This window comes from Bidens hawaiensis, unplaced genomic scaffold (genome assembly GCF_021521415.1).
Source record: "Bidens hawaiensis isolate Kalapana, Puna unplaced genomic scaffold, B.hawaiensis_p1.1 tig00047458_1, whole genome shotgun sequence".
NCBI lineage: Eukaryota > Viridiplantae > Streptophyta > Magnoliopsida > Asterales > Asteraceae > Bidens > Bidens hawaiensis.
In genome coordinates this window covers 83,472-101,009 of record NW_027498477.1, presented here as the reverse complement: position 1 = coordinate 101,009, position 17,538 = coordinate 83,472, and the positions used below count along the sequence as shown (strand labels likewise).

General features: G+C 40.6%; 1 protein-coding gene across 1 annotated transcript; it reads right to left on the bottom strand.

Annotated features, from left to right (window-relative positions):
- Positions 1 to 1,260: 1,260 nt before the first annotated feature.
- LOC143597000 (auxin efflux carrier component 7-like) lies at positions 1,261 to 14,027 on the bottom strand. Its single transcript, XM_077075628.1, has 7 exons — positions 12,746 to 14,027; positions 12,274 to 12,549; positions 12,003 to 12,088; positions 11,744 to 11,901; positions 11,581 to 11,657; positions 10,907 to 11,011; positions 1,261 to 1,427 (listed from the first exon to the last, which is right to left on the bottom strand). The coding sequence occupies exons 1-6, from the start codon at positions 13,993 to 13,995 to the stop codon at positions 10,945 to 10,947; spliced, it is 1,914 nt and encodes a 637-aa protein (XP_076931743.1). The 5' UTR covers positions 13,996 to 14,027; the 3' UTR covers positions 1,261 to 1,427; positions 10,907 to 10,944.
- Between the last annotated feature and the right edge of the window lie 3,511 nt (positions 14,028 to 17,538).

The following is a 17,538-nucleotide window of genomic DNA, read 5'->3' as shown; positions in this document are numbered from 1 at the left end:
AATGTATGAAACATAAAAAAAACAGTCTCTCAAGACGGTTTTTTGAATAAAAGATTTGAAAAAATTTGGACTTTTGCTTCAAGATTACAAAATAATTTGGACTTGCACGGCATTATTTCCCCAAATCTCGTCTTTTACCTGACTTTCTTTCGAAATTTGGCTTGCTCCCTCTTTATTTTTTTCTTTTCCCAAAGCGTCTAGCAAGTTAAAATTATAAAAAAATTTGAAAAAAAAGAGGCTATTTTGAGACTTCTTTTAAAGGTGCTATTTTAACCTTCCTTTTGAAAAAAAAATAACATATGGATGGTTGATTTGTAGGTCAACATATTATACTTCAATGGACATATTCAATACACATATTTGATATATATGTTCATTGCCTAACCTCTTTTAAGTAACAGGAGAAAAGTTAGAACGTGGGCACAAATAAGCTTGTACGAATATAAACGGAGCATGTTCGCATTCATTAACCTAACTTTAACCAAACAAACAAAATTACACGAGCATTAAAAAAATTGTGTTTTTTGATCCCTGTTTACATGTTAAGAAAATGAACAGATTCATGGTCTTTTATGTTTGTTCGTTATCATTATAAATACACTGTTTACGAGCATAAACAAACAAAAATACTAAGCTAAAACTAGCAAAATGTAGCGTGAAGAATAATATGTTAGACAAAAAAATTATTAAAATCATCTTTAAAGATGTATCATGACTAAGAAAATATAAATGAATACAATAACGAACAAGCTTAAAGAATGTAAACTTGCAAATATAACTAAATATAAACGAGCAAGCATGTAACCAACTTTTTGTGTTCGCTAGTTCATTAAAATATAAACGAACTTCACGTCAAACGACTCACAAACTATTCACTAAAAGTTCAGACAGTCCAATTCATTTGCATGATTAGACTAATCGGATTAAAAGTATAAACGAACTTCACGTCAAACGACTCACATTTAAAACCCTAATTAAAAATACATAACATCGCATTTAAGGCACGATTAAACTACTCAATCCATTTAAAATTGATTAGGCCATGAAGGTGCACATTTTCCATCTAGATTGTTAACGTTAATAGTCACTTAATTAAAACCCTTAAATAATTACACCAATAGGGATATGCATATGCAGAAAAAAAAAAGACCTAGCGGATGAAAACAATAACCTTAATATAGATTTGATCATAAACTTTTTCACTAATATATCATTAACATGTTTCTTTTTCCCCAAAATTAAGGGAAAACAAGAACTCTCCCTTTTCTCCTCATATTTGCCTCCCTTCCTCTTCACTGTTATCCTCATTTTTCTTGAAAATCAACATATTAAAAGATACAACATTGGGAGATGAATGGGGGAAGCATGATCCTTACATCAAGGATTAAATCTAGTCAAAAATTTCATATTCCAATTGTCTTGGAAACCTCTTCTGTGACATCTGCCCAATCCGACCCGACCCAGGTACCCGTTTTCGAATCCGATTCTTTTTATGATTTAAAATTTGATTATTAATCTTTGTAAATTTAACATTAAATAAATTATATATATATTTTTATATTACTTACTAATAATAATGATTTCCTTTCCGCCTCTTTCTCTCTCTTGTCGCCGTCCCGCCTCTTGTCGCCGTCCCGCCTCTTTCTCTCTCTTGTCGCCGTCCCGCCCCTTTGCTTAACCCTTGAGCCTTGAAACCCCTTTTTCTCTTAACTCCTTGCTTGTCCTTTGGTTCTTCCCGCCTAAGGATGTCTGCGCAGCTCCACGCGCCAGACTCCTTACAAGGAAGCCTGCGTGAAGACCAGCTGTTCCTGCGATACGCGAGGCGAACTGTTCCCGCGACGCGCAAAGGATTATAGTTCTTCCCGCGACGAGCTAAGAATGGTAGTTCTTCCCGCGACGCGCTAAGAATGGTAGTTCTTCACGCGGCGCGCTAAGAATGGTAGTTCTTCCCGCGGCGCGCTAAGGATTATAGTTCCTCCCGCGGCGCGCTAAGGATTATAGTTCCTCCCGTGGCGCGCTAAGGATTATAGTTCTTCCCGCGGCGCGCTAAGGATTGTTCTCTGTCTGCCTTCGCCCTCGCGCGCAGCGCTCGAGTCTTCTCGCGCTAGACCTTAAGTCTTTTCTTTTGTTTAGGTCAGCCTGTATCTTTTGGTATCTTATCTTTTGTTTGAGCACTGTAGGTCAGTTCCAACATCTGTCCGAAAAGCCACTTTCGGCGCAGCATGCGCACCAATCCTATTGGTTGACAGAAAAAGTGACTGACATAATCTTTTGAAATCTTCTTTTGCATGCCTTGAATAGTGTTTTATCTGACACCTCCCATGCTTTGACCTGTAACCTGTCAGCTTTCCCCATCCCCTGCAGCTGCCGGCATATCTTTTGATATCTTTTGCTTTTGGATTCTTGTGCTTTTTAATATCTTTTGCTTGATTTTGATAAGATCTTTTCCTCCTTTTAAGGGATTGTGCTCCCTAGGGTTTTCCTATAAATAAAACTATTTTCTTAACACTACACACACTACACTTAAACACTCCCCGAATCTCCCTCCCTTTGCTCTCTGCCGAAGATCGCCGCTCCTCTCTTTGCCTCCGTCTTCTCTTCTGTTCTGCCCGGAATCTCGGTAAATATAAATATATATATTCTTTTTTTAATTTGTTTAACTAACAAAAATCGATACTTACTGCATATATTTAAGACACAAAAACCAATCGTTAAACCAATAACCTCTTATTTATAGGTTAACTTGTGCTTGTTTAAAAGTTGGTTCTTGCATTATCTTTCAAACACACCTTTTTCAGGTGAGTAATCTCGTACTTAATCCCCTTTTATTTTTAACGTTTTGGGATGTTCATGTGTTCGTACAACTTGAGTCTTAAACTTGTTTATGAGATTTATGTGCGCAAAACCCCATGTGTTATGGACGTTTACTTGGCTGTTTATTTGTATGTGTGAATCATTAACCGCTTTGACGGCCTATTCCGAAGTTTTCATGGATCCATTAGATGAACACGGGAGACCTATCGTTTACGGTTTTCTTGTTTTGTTACACATGCACGTATGTTTTCTTGTTTTTGTGCTCAATTGGGAGCACGGATTGAACTATGAGCTATGATCTAAGGCTTGATCACAATCTGATTACACCCTATGTTAAACCCCAGTTAAGCACATGTTGCGCGCAGTGTTTATTATTATCTATTTATATCTATTAAACTTGATTTCTCACCGACACGCAAGTGTTGACGTTTTATTTTAACACATGTTCAGGTTTGCTGTAGCTGCTTTTGGGAATCTCAAGGACACGTAGGATGTTTTCCTTTTCTTTGGACCTAGATTAAAATGTAACAAGACAAATTATGTTATTTGAATATTTTAAGTTATGATATGATTATGTTACTTTATGTCGTGTTCTGCGCATGCGTAATGAAATGTATTTATTAAATATAGACACCCAAATAGTGTCACGAGTAATGAAACAATACGTGGCGCCCCGATGTATAATCCGCCTTCGGTCGGGGTGTTACAGATTGGTATCAGAGCTCCGTGACTTTAGGATAGGTGGTTAGACGTAACGACCTAGAATACCTAAGAGTCCCTTCTCGCGCATGAGAAATATCTCATGTTTGCGCGCTAATTGTTAATTACTCGATATTTATAAAATATGCTTGCGTATATGCAGCACATGATTTCATGTTTATTTCGCGATCTTTCGATTTTTATTGTTAAATTTCAATTTATTTCCTTACATATTCGTTTGGGGATTGAAAATCCGAGAAGTCATGGTGGTACATGAATAGTTGATTTTCAATTACCATTAACTTTATGTTTTAAATTGAAGATTTGAAAAGTCATGGTGATACATGAATTGTCAATCTCCAATATTCATGTACTCGATATTTTAAATTGAAGATTTGAAAAGTCATGGTGATACATGAATTGTCAATCTCCAATATTCATTTACTCGATATTTTAAATTGAGAATTCGGAAAGTCATGGTGATACATGAATTGTCGATTTTCAATTCGAATTCTTTACCTGTATTAAGTTTGCATTTTACTTCAAAATTTGATAGCACTTGACTCCGCGAAACAAGCTTTACGACGATATACTTTGCGCTAAAACGATTTCCCATACCAAGATATTAACAAAAATTAAAACTTTTATAGAATGCCTCCGCTATCTCGCCGTTATCAGAGGAGAGAAGCCTCGCGCAGACGTAGGCAGCAACGTTCCCAGGAAATGGCCGCCGCGATAGCCCAAGCCTTAACCCAAAATAATACCAACCCCTCCGGATACAATATTAAATCCTTTAATGCGGGTAACCCTCCGAAATTCACAGGACTTGAAGGAGCCACCGTAATGCTCCAATGGCTCGAGAAAATTGAGAACACCTTTCTCCATACCCAATGCCCTCCAGACCGACGAACCTTATACGCCTCAAGTGTCCTAGAATCAAGGGCGCTTACATGGTGGAACGGAGTAGCTCACGCGCGTGGCGCAGAGGCTGCTTCTAGCATGCTCTGGGAGGAATTCAAGGAACTTTTGACTAGAGAATTCTGCCCTCCCAACGAAATAAAGCGCCTTGAGGAGGAATTCTGGAACTTAAAACAATACAGTGGCGAAGCGCGCGAGTACGCTACGCGCTTCCACGAATTAAGTTTGCTTGTCCCGCACCTAGTTACCCCTTCCCGCCGAGCCATCGAGAAGTTTCTTGGGGGTCTCCCCATGGAAATTCAAGATTCTGTATGGGCCAGGAACCCAGCAACCCTCTCTGACGCCATCGAGTTGGCCGCTGTGCTCAGCGACAACCATGTCAGGGCAGGAACCCTGTTCCTGCGGGGAACCGAAAAGACCAAACTCACCAAAACTGTCCCAGAACCAACAGAAACCAAGCCAGAACCCTCAAACCGTAACAACCTCAAGCACAGGCGCAAAGCCTACGCGCTTACCAACCCGCTCGTTGTCCAGCAACCCGCCTACCAACCTCCAGTATACGCTCCTAACCCACTGTCAACTTACCCAACACCCCCTGTAGTCCATAACTATGCCTTAACCAATCCCGCACTCCCTACCCCGTCAACTAAGAAACCTTACACAGGAAACCAACCTTTTTGCCCAACCTGTAGACTTCACCATCCAACTCAAGTTCCGTGCCGACAATGTAACCGATGTGGCCGTACTGGTCACACTGCTGAGAACTGTAGAATCCTTCCCGCCAACCCAATCGCGCAAACACCACCAACTTACCCGCTAAACCCACAACCAACATACCCTAATCCACGACCCAGGTCGTGCTATAACTGCGGTGACCCCAGTCATTTCCGGAACGCGTGCCCGAGACTGCAAGTACAAATTACGCAAGCTAATCCGGTTAACCAAATTTCAAACCAAGTGACGCGCGGACGAGCTTTTAATATAACCGCGCACCAAGCGCAAGCGAATAATGACGTGGTTAATGGTACATTTTTACTTAACGGACAATATGCATCTATACTTTTTGATACTGGCGCCGATAGAAGCTTTATTTCTCGCGCATTTGAACACAAACTTGAGCGACCGCGAGTAAACTTAAACGAAAACTTTTCAGTTGAATTGGCTAATGGTTAAACTATTTTAATAAACTCCGTGATCAAAGATTGCACGCTTAACCTTAATGAACATGATTTTCTAATCGACCTCATTCCCATGCCTCTTGGAAGTTTCGATGTGATTATTGGTATGGACTGGCTCTCGCAAAATCGCGCCGAAGTAATCTGCGCCAAGAAGTTGATTCGCATTCCTCGGGAAAATGGTGAAAATCTTCATATCTACGGCGAGAAACCATCTAACGGTCTTAAACTTATGTCATGCTCTGAAGCCCGGAGACTTTTGCGGAAGAAATGTGTCGCATTCTTAGCCCATGTGGTCAAACCCGATGAAGGAAAGAAGAAACTTTCTGAAATTCCCATCGTGCGTGACTTCCCTGAAGTCTTCCCCGATGATCTTTCTGGTTTACCTCCCGCTCGGGAAGTCGAGTTTCGTGTTGATCTTGTCCCTGGTGCATCCCCCGTAGCCAAATCTCCTTATCGACTTGCACCCGCTGAAATGCAAGAATTAGCAAGTCAACTTCAAGAGTTGACCGATAAAGGATTCATTCGCCCTAGCTCTTCGCCATGGGGTGCTCCGGTGTTGTTCGTTAGAAAGAAAGACGGTTCGTTTCGCATGTGTATCGATTACCGCGAGCTGAACAAGCTCACCATTAAGAACCGGTATCCCTTACCGCGTATTGACGACCTCTTTGACCAACTCCAAGGTGCCTCTTGTTTCTCCAAAATCGATCTCCGTTCTGGCTATCACCAGTTGCGTATCCGCGAAGAGGATATTCCCAAGACTGCTTTTCGAACCCGCTACGGTCATTTTGAATTCTTGGTCATGCCCTTCGGTTTAACCAACGCACCCGCTGTTTTCATGGATCTAATGAACCGGGTGTGTAGATCTTTCTTGGACCGATTCGTGATCGTGTTTATCGATGACGTTCTGGTGTATTCCAAAACCAAGGCCGAGCATGAGCAACATCTTCAGTTGGTATTGCAAAAGCTTCGAACCGAACAACTCTATGCCAAACTCTCCAAGTGTGAATTCTGGTCGGATGAAGTACAGTTTCTTGGTCACGTTGTAAACAAGATGGGTATTCATGTCGACCCATCCAAAATTGAAACAATCAAGAACTTGATTACACCGTCTACTCCTACCGAAATCCGTTCCTTTTTGGGCTTAGCTGGTTACTACCGGCGATTCATTTCGAACTTCTCAAAAATCGCCTTGCCTTTAACAGCATTAACGCACAAAGGCAAACCGTATATTTGGGGCTCTAAGCAAGAAGAAGCTTTTCAAACGCTCAAGCAATTGTTGTGCGAAGCTCCTGTTCTAGCGTTACCTGAGGGTACTGACGACTTTGTCGTTTATTGTGATGCCTCCAACCAAGGTCTCGGTTGTGTACTTATGCAACGAGGCAAGGTTATCGCTTACGCGTCAAGGCAACTCAAAATTCATGAAAAGAATTATACGACTCACGACCTCGAACTTGGTGCAGTTGTATTTGCCTTAAAAATCTGGAGACACTACCTCTATGGGACTAAGTGCATCATTTACACCGACCATAAAAGCCTTCAGCACATTTTTGATCAAAAGGAACTTAACATGAGACAACGCCGATGGAACGAACTCATCAGCGATTACGATTGTGAGATCCGTTATCACCCTGGAAAGGCTAATGTGGTAGCCGATGCGCTCAGCCGAAAACCCAGCCAACTTAACTGTATCTTGCCGCGCACGCAGCTTCGCTTCGCGCCGATCCAAAACGATCTTGAATCGCGCATTCGCGACGCGCAGCGCGCATCGATCAGCAAAGGCAACCTACGCGCCGAGCTAGCGTGTGGTGCAGAAGTACATCTAGTCCCTAACCTGAATGGAATTCTTTGTTATCTCAATCGCATCTGGATCCCCAATGATGAGAATCTTCGCTCTGTCATACTGAGTGAAGCGCACAAAACCCGGTATTCCGTTCATCCTGGTGCTGACAAAATGTACAAAGATTTGCGCCTTTCTTATTGGTGGCCTGGTATGAAAAAGGATATTGCTGTGTTCGTAGCTAAATGCCTAACTTGTTCTAAGGTAAAAGCTGAACATCAACGCCCATCTGGTTTGCTCGAACAACCTGAAATTCCTACGTGGAAGTGGGAAAGTATAGCAATGGACTTTATCACCAAGTTACCCTTGACCGCAAGCAAACATGATAGCATTTGGGTAATAGTGGATCGATTGACCAAGCTGCCCACTTTTTGCCCATTCGGGAAACCTACCGTGTTGAACAACTTGCACATCTATATGTCAAGGAAATTGTTTGCCGTCATGGTACTCCCTTGAGCATCATATCCGATCGCGATGGCCGTTTTATATCTCGCTTTTGGAAATCTCTCCAATCTGCGTTAGGAACTCGTTTGGACATGAGTACTGCATATCATCCTCAGACTGACGGACAGTCTGAGCGAACCATCCAAACCCTTGAGGATATGCTTCGATCTTGTGTTCTTGATTTTGGAGGTAATTGGGATTCACACCTACCTCTGATCGAGTTCTCTTATAATAACAGCTATCATTCCAGCATCGGTATGGCCCCATTTGAAGCACTTTACGGTCGAAAGTGCCGTTCACCGATTTGTTGGAACGAAGGGGGTGAAGTTCAAATCACAGGACCCGAACTAGTTCAAGAGACAACCGATAAAATCGCCAAGATCCGTGATCATCTGCTGACTGCCAGAAGCCGACAGAAGAGTTACGCAGATCGCAGGCGGAAGCCTCTCGAATTTCTAGTTGGTGATCTTGTTCTCCTCAAAGTGTCGCCCTGAAAGGGTGTTGTCCGCTTTGGGAAGAAAGGTAAGCTTGCACCTCGTTATGTTGGTCCATTCAAGATTCTTGCGAGGGTGGGAAAAGTTGCCTACAAACTGGACCTGCCGCCAGCGCTCTGCAATGTGCATCCAACTTTCCATGTATCCAATCTCAAGAAATGTTTAGCTGACGAGAACCTCCACATACCACTTGATGAAGTTCAAGTTGATGAGTCTATGCACTTCGTTGAGAAGCCTGTTGAGATTATGGATCGCGAGGTAAAGCAAACCAAGCGCAGTCGCATCCCTATTGTTAAAGTTCGTTGGCAGTCCAAGCGCGGAGCCGAGTTCACTTGGGAAAGGGAAAATCAGATGAAGATCAAGTACCCGCACCTTTTCTCTGCGCAACCTACTTCGAGATAAATTTCGGGACGAAATTTCTTAAAGTAGGGGAGACTGTGACATCTGCCCAATCCGACCCGACCCAGGTACCCGTTTTCGAATCCGATTCTTTTTATGATTTAAAATTTGATTATTAATCTTTGTAAATTTAACATTAAATAAATTATATATATATTTTTATATTACTTACTAATAATAATGATTTCCTTTCCGCCTCTTTCTCTCTCTTGTCGCCGTCCCGCCTCTTGTCGCCGTCCCGCCTCTTTCTCTCTCTTGTCGCCGTCCCGCCTCTTTTTCTCTCTTGTCGCCGTCCCGCCCCTTTGCTTAACCCTTGAGCCTTGAAACCCCTTTTTCTCTTAACTCCTTGCTTGTCCTTTGGTTCTTCCCGCCTAAGGATGTCTGCGCAGCTCCACGCGCCAGACTCCTTACAAGGAAGCCTGCGTGAAGACCAGCTGTTCCTGCGATACGCGAGGAGAACTGTTCCCGCGACGCGCAAAGGATTATAGTTCTTCCCGCGACGCGCTAAGAATGGTAGTTCTTCACGCGGCGCGCTAAGAATGGTAGTTCTTCCCGCGGCGCGCTAAGGATTATAGTTCCTCCCGCGGCGCGCTAAGGATTATAGTTCCTCCCGTGGCGCGCTAAGGATTATAGTTCTTCCCGCGGCGCGCTAAGGATTGTTCTCTGTCTGCCTTCGCCCTCGCGCGCGCGCTCGAGTCTTCTCGCGCTAGACCTTAAGTCTTTTCTTTTGTTTAGGTCAGCCTGTATCTTTTGGTATCTTATCTTTTGTTTGAGCACTGTAGGTCAGTTCCAACATCTGTCCGAAAAGCCACTTTCGGCGCAGCATGCGCACCAATCCTATTGGTTGACAGAAAAAGTGACTGACATAATCTTTTGAAATCTTCTTTTGCATGCCTTGAACAGTGTTTTATCTGACACCTCCCATGCTTTGACCTGTAACCTGTCAGCTTTCCCCATCCCCTGCAGCTGCCGGCATATCTTTTGATATCTTTTGCTTTTGGATTCTTGTGCTTTTTAATATCTTTTGCTTGATTTTGATAAGATCTTTTCCTCCTTTTAAGGGATTGTGCTCCCTAGGGTTTTCCTATAAATAAAACTATTTTCTTAACACTACACACACTACACTTAAACACTCCCCGAATCTCCCTCCCTTTGCTCTCTGCCGAAGATCGCCGCTCCTCTCTTTGCCTCCGTCTTCTCTTCTGTTCTGCCCGGAATCTCGGTAAATATAAATATATATATTCTTTTTTTAATTTGTTTAACTAACAAAAATCGATACTTACTGCATATATTTAAGACACAAAAACCAATCGTTAAACCAATAACCTCTTATTTATAGGTTAACTTGTGCTTGTTTAAAAGTTGGTTCTTGCATTATCTTTCAAACACACCTTTTTCAGGTGAGTAATCTCGTACTTAATCCCCTTTTATTTTTAACGTTTTGGGATGTTCATGTGTTCGTACAACTTGAGTCTTAAACTTGTTTATGAGATTTATGTGCGCAAAACCCCATGTGTTATGGACGTTTACTTGGCTGTTTATTTGTATGTGTGAATCATTAACCGCTTTGACGGCCTATTCCGAAGTTTTCATGGATCCATTAGATGAACACGGGAGACCTATCGTTTACGGTTTTCTTGTTTTGTTACACATGCACGTATGTTTTCTTGTTTTTGTGCTCAATTGGGAGCACGGATTGAACTATGAGCTATGATCTAAGGCTTGATCACAATCTGATTACACCCTATGTTAAACCCCAGTTAAGCACATGTTGCGCGCAGTGTTTATTATTATCTATTTATATCTATTAAACTTGATTTCTCACCGACACGCAAGTGTTGACGTTTTATTTTAACACATGTTCAGGTTTGCTGTAGCTGCTTTTGGGAATCTCAAGGACACGTAGGATGTTTTCCTTTTCTTTGGACCTAGATTAAAATGTAACAAGACAAATTATGTTATTTGAATATTTTAAGTTATGATATGATTATGTTACTTTATGTCGTGTTCTGCGCATGCGCAATGAAATGTATTTATTAAATATAGACACCCAAATAGTGTCACGAGTAATGAAACAATACGTGGCGCCCCGATGTATAATCCGCCTTCGGTCGGGGTGTTACATCTTCAACCTTAAAAACATATCTTCCTTCCTTAATCTTCACAATCCGAGAATGATGTAGTAGACTAGAGTAATGGGTAGAGCGATCAACATCCCGAAAATAACCCTGAATATTTTTATAAAAAAACCTTTAAATAAACTTTAAAGTCATCTATAATTGCACGTTCAAAGTAGAGATTGAGATCTTTACGCTAACTAGATTACGACACAACGTTACATTATCAATTAATATTGACTTATGTAACCATTATTTATTATATTCGTTACGTGTTCATACACGTGCATGTCACCTTAGTATTAAATTTCTAAGGAATTTATAAAAACCTTAGAATAAGCTTTAAAGTCATCGATGATTACACATTCAAAGTAGAGATTGAGACCTTTACGATAACTAGATTACGACATAATGTTACTTTATCAATTAGTACTGACTTATGTAACCATTATTAATTATATTCGTTCCGTGTTCATACACGTGCATGTCACTTTAGTATTACATTTCTAAGGAATGTTTTTCTAACTCATATTCGTTACGTGTTCATACACGTGCATGTCACGTTAGTATTAAATTTCTAAGGAATGTTTTTCTAACTCGTGAAAATCTTTAACTTCCATATAACATAATTAATTAACCTAAAAATTAATTATGATTAAAATAAATAGAACAATACTTACGCAGTACTAAGAATTGCAGGATGAACGTTGTATTCTTTTGCAAAAACAAAGGGTACAATTCCTTGAGGTAGTGCGGCCTGCCAATAAAATAAATAAAAATAAATCCGTTAAATATGAAAATAATAAATGATAATAAAAATGTAGGTAAAGAGTTGTTGGTTACCTGTACGATAGCGACATGGAGAAGAGTGCCACGTAGACCGACGGCGATTGAAGCCGCTGCCATTACTACCGGTCCCGTAATAAACCGAACCCCCATTGCAAATGAAGCCGCTGAATTCCCACATGCTATAATTTTTGGTTGAAGTGCCATAAACAAACCTTCATAATAACCAATAAAATACTAATTAAATTTATTAATAATATAAGTCATTAAAAATGTACGAAAAATAAAACAAGATTTAATTTTAATTAAAAGTTACCTAGGCTAAACATTGCCATTCCAAGACCAGCATCCGAGAGTATTGAAATAGACTTTTTAATTATTATTGGCATCGCCAAATGCCACCTGTAAAAACAAATTAAATTATAAACATAAATAAATTAATAGATATTAACTTTAATACTAATCTTAATATATTATATTTACTTATTTTAAGAATGTATCCGCTAAAAATACTAATCATCTAATGGTCTAGTGTTAAGGTGTTTGCTCATATAAAAACAAGACGGTGAGTTCACGTCTGGGATTACCTGAACGACACAAGAGACCAAATTAAACCAATGAGACTCGAGTATGTGTTCGGGTTCCGGATCAGTTTCCTCCAAACCATGATCAATATCAATCGGGTCATCACACTAGCCGGCGGCATCTGTTTTCCTGCACCATTATCGTCCATCGGAACGCCCTTCGGGTGGAGCTCTGCTGTAGAATTCGAACCCCGTTCGTTCAACCCAACTTGACCCTTCTCTTCTTCCGCAGAATTAAAACCTTCTCGCCTCATTTCCGTCACATCTACACCAAAAATAATATTAATTGTACAAAACTATACGATAATGTTAAGCCTATGAAGTTAGGTGTTAAAGTTTCTAGTTTACTTTTATGTGTACCTGTCTAGTTCTTCTGTATTGTATTGACGTAATAACGAAATACGATACAGCAGAACTCTGCTAGACATATATAGAAACTTTAAAACCCAAGACATATGGCCAAATGTGAGGTTATTTATTATTTCTACCTTTAGTTTCATTTTGGTGATGATCTAAGGAAACCATCATCCTAATTTCCTTGGCATCTTGCGGATCTCGACCTGACTTATCAGCACTCGTTCCCAAATCATTACCCCCAAAAACATGTAAACCGCCAGTTTCAGAAGCTGGAGACGCGCTGGAGCTCCACACGAACATGTGGAGCTCCTTTGCGTCGTGATTAGGTTTAACTTGAGCTCCATTTTGTTGAGGTTGAACTTGTAGACCTTTACTAGTTTTAGTAACCGTTGAAGCGATATCCAGATTAGGCGCAGGGTAACTTGCGGGCGTGGTCTGGGCGGGTGGATAATAACCAAACTTTTGAGAGTTCAACGGCCGTGGAGCCGTACTTTCTTCGAAATTCGACGGACGCGGAGTCGGTCCACGTGACGACTGGACCGAATACGCGTCCGTGGGACCGAAATTCGACAACCGCCCACCCGGAAACCCCATCATGTTATAAAAATCATTGTGATTAAAATTTGACCCGCGCGGGGTCGGATTCCTAGACGAGCTAACACTATAAATCTCCGCTCCCGTCAAATTCGACGGGCGCGGAGTCGCCCCAATCCCAAACCCTAGCGAACGCATTGACGCGTTCGACTTCCTAACGGTCACATGTAACTTCCCATCGACACCGATTTCAGCATCGGTTTCGAGAAAATCATGCCCGTCAAGCGAAACAACATCAGATTCCACTTTGAATGAGACGATTGAAGCCGCAGTTTCAGGAAACTGCTCCATAATCAGCATCTTGGCACCACGGTACTCGAAAAGAAACAACAAAAGCGTGTACCAAATAATACACTGCAGGACCACCACTTGTACCATGAGGGATCCCGAGTAGTCGCCATACATGGCGATCAACAGCGGGATCCCCATGACAAGGGTGTTTGGTAAGGTCGATAACGAGAATATCGTTATCGCCCACTCCAAACACCCGTTTCTGGTGAAGTTCGCCCACAGGGCTAACGTCACCAGGATAATGATCTTCTGGAGGGTATCCGCGGCGATGAACCGGAAGTTCATCTCGTACGGGTTGTTTGATGAAATGAAGTGAAACGAGAGAAGCGGGACAGCGAATATCGCTACGAAGCGGTTGATGCCGGAGCATTGGTCGGGTGTGAATATCTTCCACCAGCGGACGCTGCCGTAGGCGAGGATCATGGCGACGTATAAAGGGACCATGGCGGACATGACGTTGTAGAAGTCATGGCCGGTGATCATGGTGGCAAGTGGTGGTGGTTGTGGTTATGGTGTGTATGCTGAGGTTTGGAAATATTGTGGTGGAGGAACGGTAAAATGGGAAAGTGTAAAATTCGTTATCTTTTCTGACAGATTTTGTTGGGGGAGTGAACCCGGTGGCAGAGGTGGTAGTACCACCTAAGGATAGTGAAGAGAGTGTTGGATAGGTTGATATTATTAGAGAGGGGGGAGTGTATATATAGGAATTGAGTGAGTGAGATTACAAACGTAGTATTTACGGAGTAAATTTTTAGAACGGTGAATTTGTAACTTTTTTGTATTTAGGTTATCGTATTTTTTTAAATTTGGAGCGCTCTGATGTCTCACTCAAATCAGACTATGTTGTTTTAATCAGGCCGATGCTGGATTAAGAGTTGGGCTTAGGCGTTCCTTCGGGAAACCATACTGCCGACTATCACTTGACAGTCATTATGCCATCACAAGAGCATAACTCATTGACGTAACACACGGTGGACAAAAACCTAGGTGGGCTCAGGTTCGAACTGACAACCTTTGCACAAGGCCTGGCTCTATTCATTCATTACCGATATCTATCCAAAAGTGACACGAGTGAGATTCGAACTTGAGTTTTCACTGGATAGCCTAAGCCTTCTACCACTAGACCATATATGAGGCTGATGGGGGATATAAATGTAGTTAATTAGTTATAACAAAGATTTAAAATGGAAATATTAAGAGACAACAATAATACAAATTTATACGGGTGTGAACGAACTAATCACTCATAAACTACTAGTTTGAGTCTTAGCTTAAGTTTTAAAATAAGCATGTTAATAAACGAGCTCGAGTTGACTTAAAAGCTTATTATTTATATATATTTTTAAATATATTTAAAGTTTATTTATTTGGTAATATTATTATTACATAAAAGTTATGATAATTACAATTAAATAATATATGTGATGTTATAAATAAAAATATAATTAAACAATATACATAATATGTGCTAATTATTTAATAAATAATGATCCAGTTGAACTCAAGCGGAGCTCAAGCTTGAAAAACTAGTCACAAGCCGAGCTCAAGATTGAAAAATATAGCACAAAACAAGCAGAGCTTGAGCTCTCTTCTAATTAAACGAGTCAAAGCCAAACCTAGTGTTTTGAATTCATTTACTAGGTTTAAAGTGAATGACTGTCAACTTTTTTTTATTCAGCTTCCTTCTAATTAAAGCTGACTTAAAGTAAGTGATGAATGATATTTATTAAAGATATATTGGTGTATGTAATGTTATTTATGGTTTTGTTATTCGTGTATATAGTAAAAATAATTAGGGTTACGCTACAAATGATTTTCGTATTTCATGGTTATATACGTGAATTTGTTTTGAGATTACCATAAAAGTATAAAACGCCAAGAGAACATGTATATTTTGGTAATTTTTCTAAAATTGACTTTGGTAATCAGAGTTTAAGTAGCAACAATATTAATTTAAGCTCAAACAAGGAATAATATAAGTTGAGTTAGTGTAACTACATGTCTAATCTGAGTCCGAAGTTTTTGTTCTGATTTGGCTAATGTCTAGAAAATAATGCATTTTTTATACTTTGTTTTATAAAAGTCTCCAATTGGAATTAGATTTTACAAAGGTATTTAAAGAAAAGGAAATCGATGAGATTGATTCTTGTTGGGGAAAATGTAACATCCCGAAATTTCCAAAATGATATTAATTATATTACTTAATAATAGAGGGAAAGTTTACTCGGGTTATCGGGAAATAAATAAATAGAGTAGGAGTTGGTATGGGTCGGGCTAGTGTTGGGTAATGGATATGGGTTATGGACTTGGGTTATGAAAGAAGGAAGGAGAGTCCATGGGCTTAAGCCCATGATCCCTAAATATAAATACCATTAATCACCCTTTAATCCTCATTCTCACATATTCCATACACACACGACCCGAACCAAGATCCGAAGGCGAAAACCCGAGCTTGTTGGTGCTGGAACGTCGTGACGGACCAAAACAACATCAAGGCTTAACCGTGTTCGTAGTTCGACTCGTTCAAGGTACGTTTATAGTTAGAAATCGTTCGTATAGGTTCGGTTTGATTTGAGAAATGATAGATCTGAGTTTGTATGGTAAAAACGAATCCAACAAAGCTAATCTTACTGAAAATGGTTATGATTTGATGGGTTAATCGATTGATAAAAAGAACCCGTAACCTATATGCCTAAATCGCACCCTTTAAACATCGATGTTAGGTCGATTTGATGGTTGGGGTTTGTAGGCGTTGGTCAGACGATTCCGTGGATACCTAAATCGAGTTATTTGGTTAAGAAACGAAGGATTTAAGAACGAACAGTAGCTGCAGACGACAACTTCGCCTGCAAGCTAAGTTCGCCTGATGACAACTTCGCCTAAAGCCAAGTTCACCTAAGGTTTAACTTCGCCTAAAGCTAAGTTTGCCTGATGACAACTTCGCCTAAAGCCAATTTCGCCTGATGACAACTTCGCCTAAAGCCAAGTTCGCCTGATGACAACTTCGCCTAAAGCCAAGTTCGCATAGGGTTTAACTTCGCCTAAAGCTAAGTTCGCCTAAGGTTTAACTTCGCCTAAAGTCAAGTTCGATTAGAGAATAGATTAAAACGATAAGTAAAAGTAAGCTAATACTAGGCCACCAGATTAGATCAGACGAGTATTGATACGTGTAACTTATACAATCAGCCGAGCTCAGTTAAAGAAGGGATTTACAACTATCAGAGGAAGAAGCAGAGTTCAGGTGAGTTTCTAGCCCCATTCCTTGCTATGTTTTCAGGGCTGTGTGCATACTCGACGTGTTGTTAATACATTTATCCTAAGTGATAAGTGTATGCCATATGTGATATATGTGATGGATATGAATGATTGCTTGTCGGTACGCGAACGATCTTCGGATATTGCGCGTACTGTCAGGTTAAAAATAAAGGTACGAATATTATATATCGAAGATGTATGAATATTACAAATGAATACTTGTCGGGGCGTGAACGATCTTCGGATATTGCACGTAACGACAAGGGGTATGGTTGTTAAATGAAGGATGTAAAGAACGCCTAGAATGTTTTTATGCTATAATGTAATTATTGTATATGTGAAGTATGTGTATACAGGTACACGAATGGTATGTGAGTTCTACGTTCGACATAGTAAGTTAGGATGGCAAATCCCTCTAGCTTCTGTCGGACATAGACTCGGCTGGTGATGGCGTAGTTAAGGACTGCGAGCCTTATACGTGATGTAGATGATAGATATAAACGTAGATAGAGACGGTAGGCCTTATACGTGTTATAGGAGATAGACGCCAACGTAGATAAGGACGGCGGACCTTATACGTAACGTAGATAAGGACTGCGGACCTTATACGTAATATAGGTAGGCGTCAGCACAGGAAAGGACTGTGGACCTTATACGTGCTTTAGCATGGGGGAGGACTGCGGACCTCGTACGTGCTATGAATTAGGTTGCAACATAGGGAAGGATCGTGGACCTTGTACGTGTTGTGGATGTATGATGGTATAGGGAAGG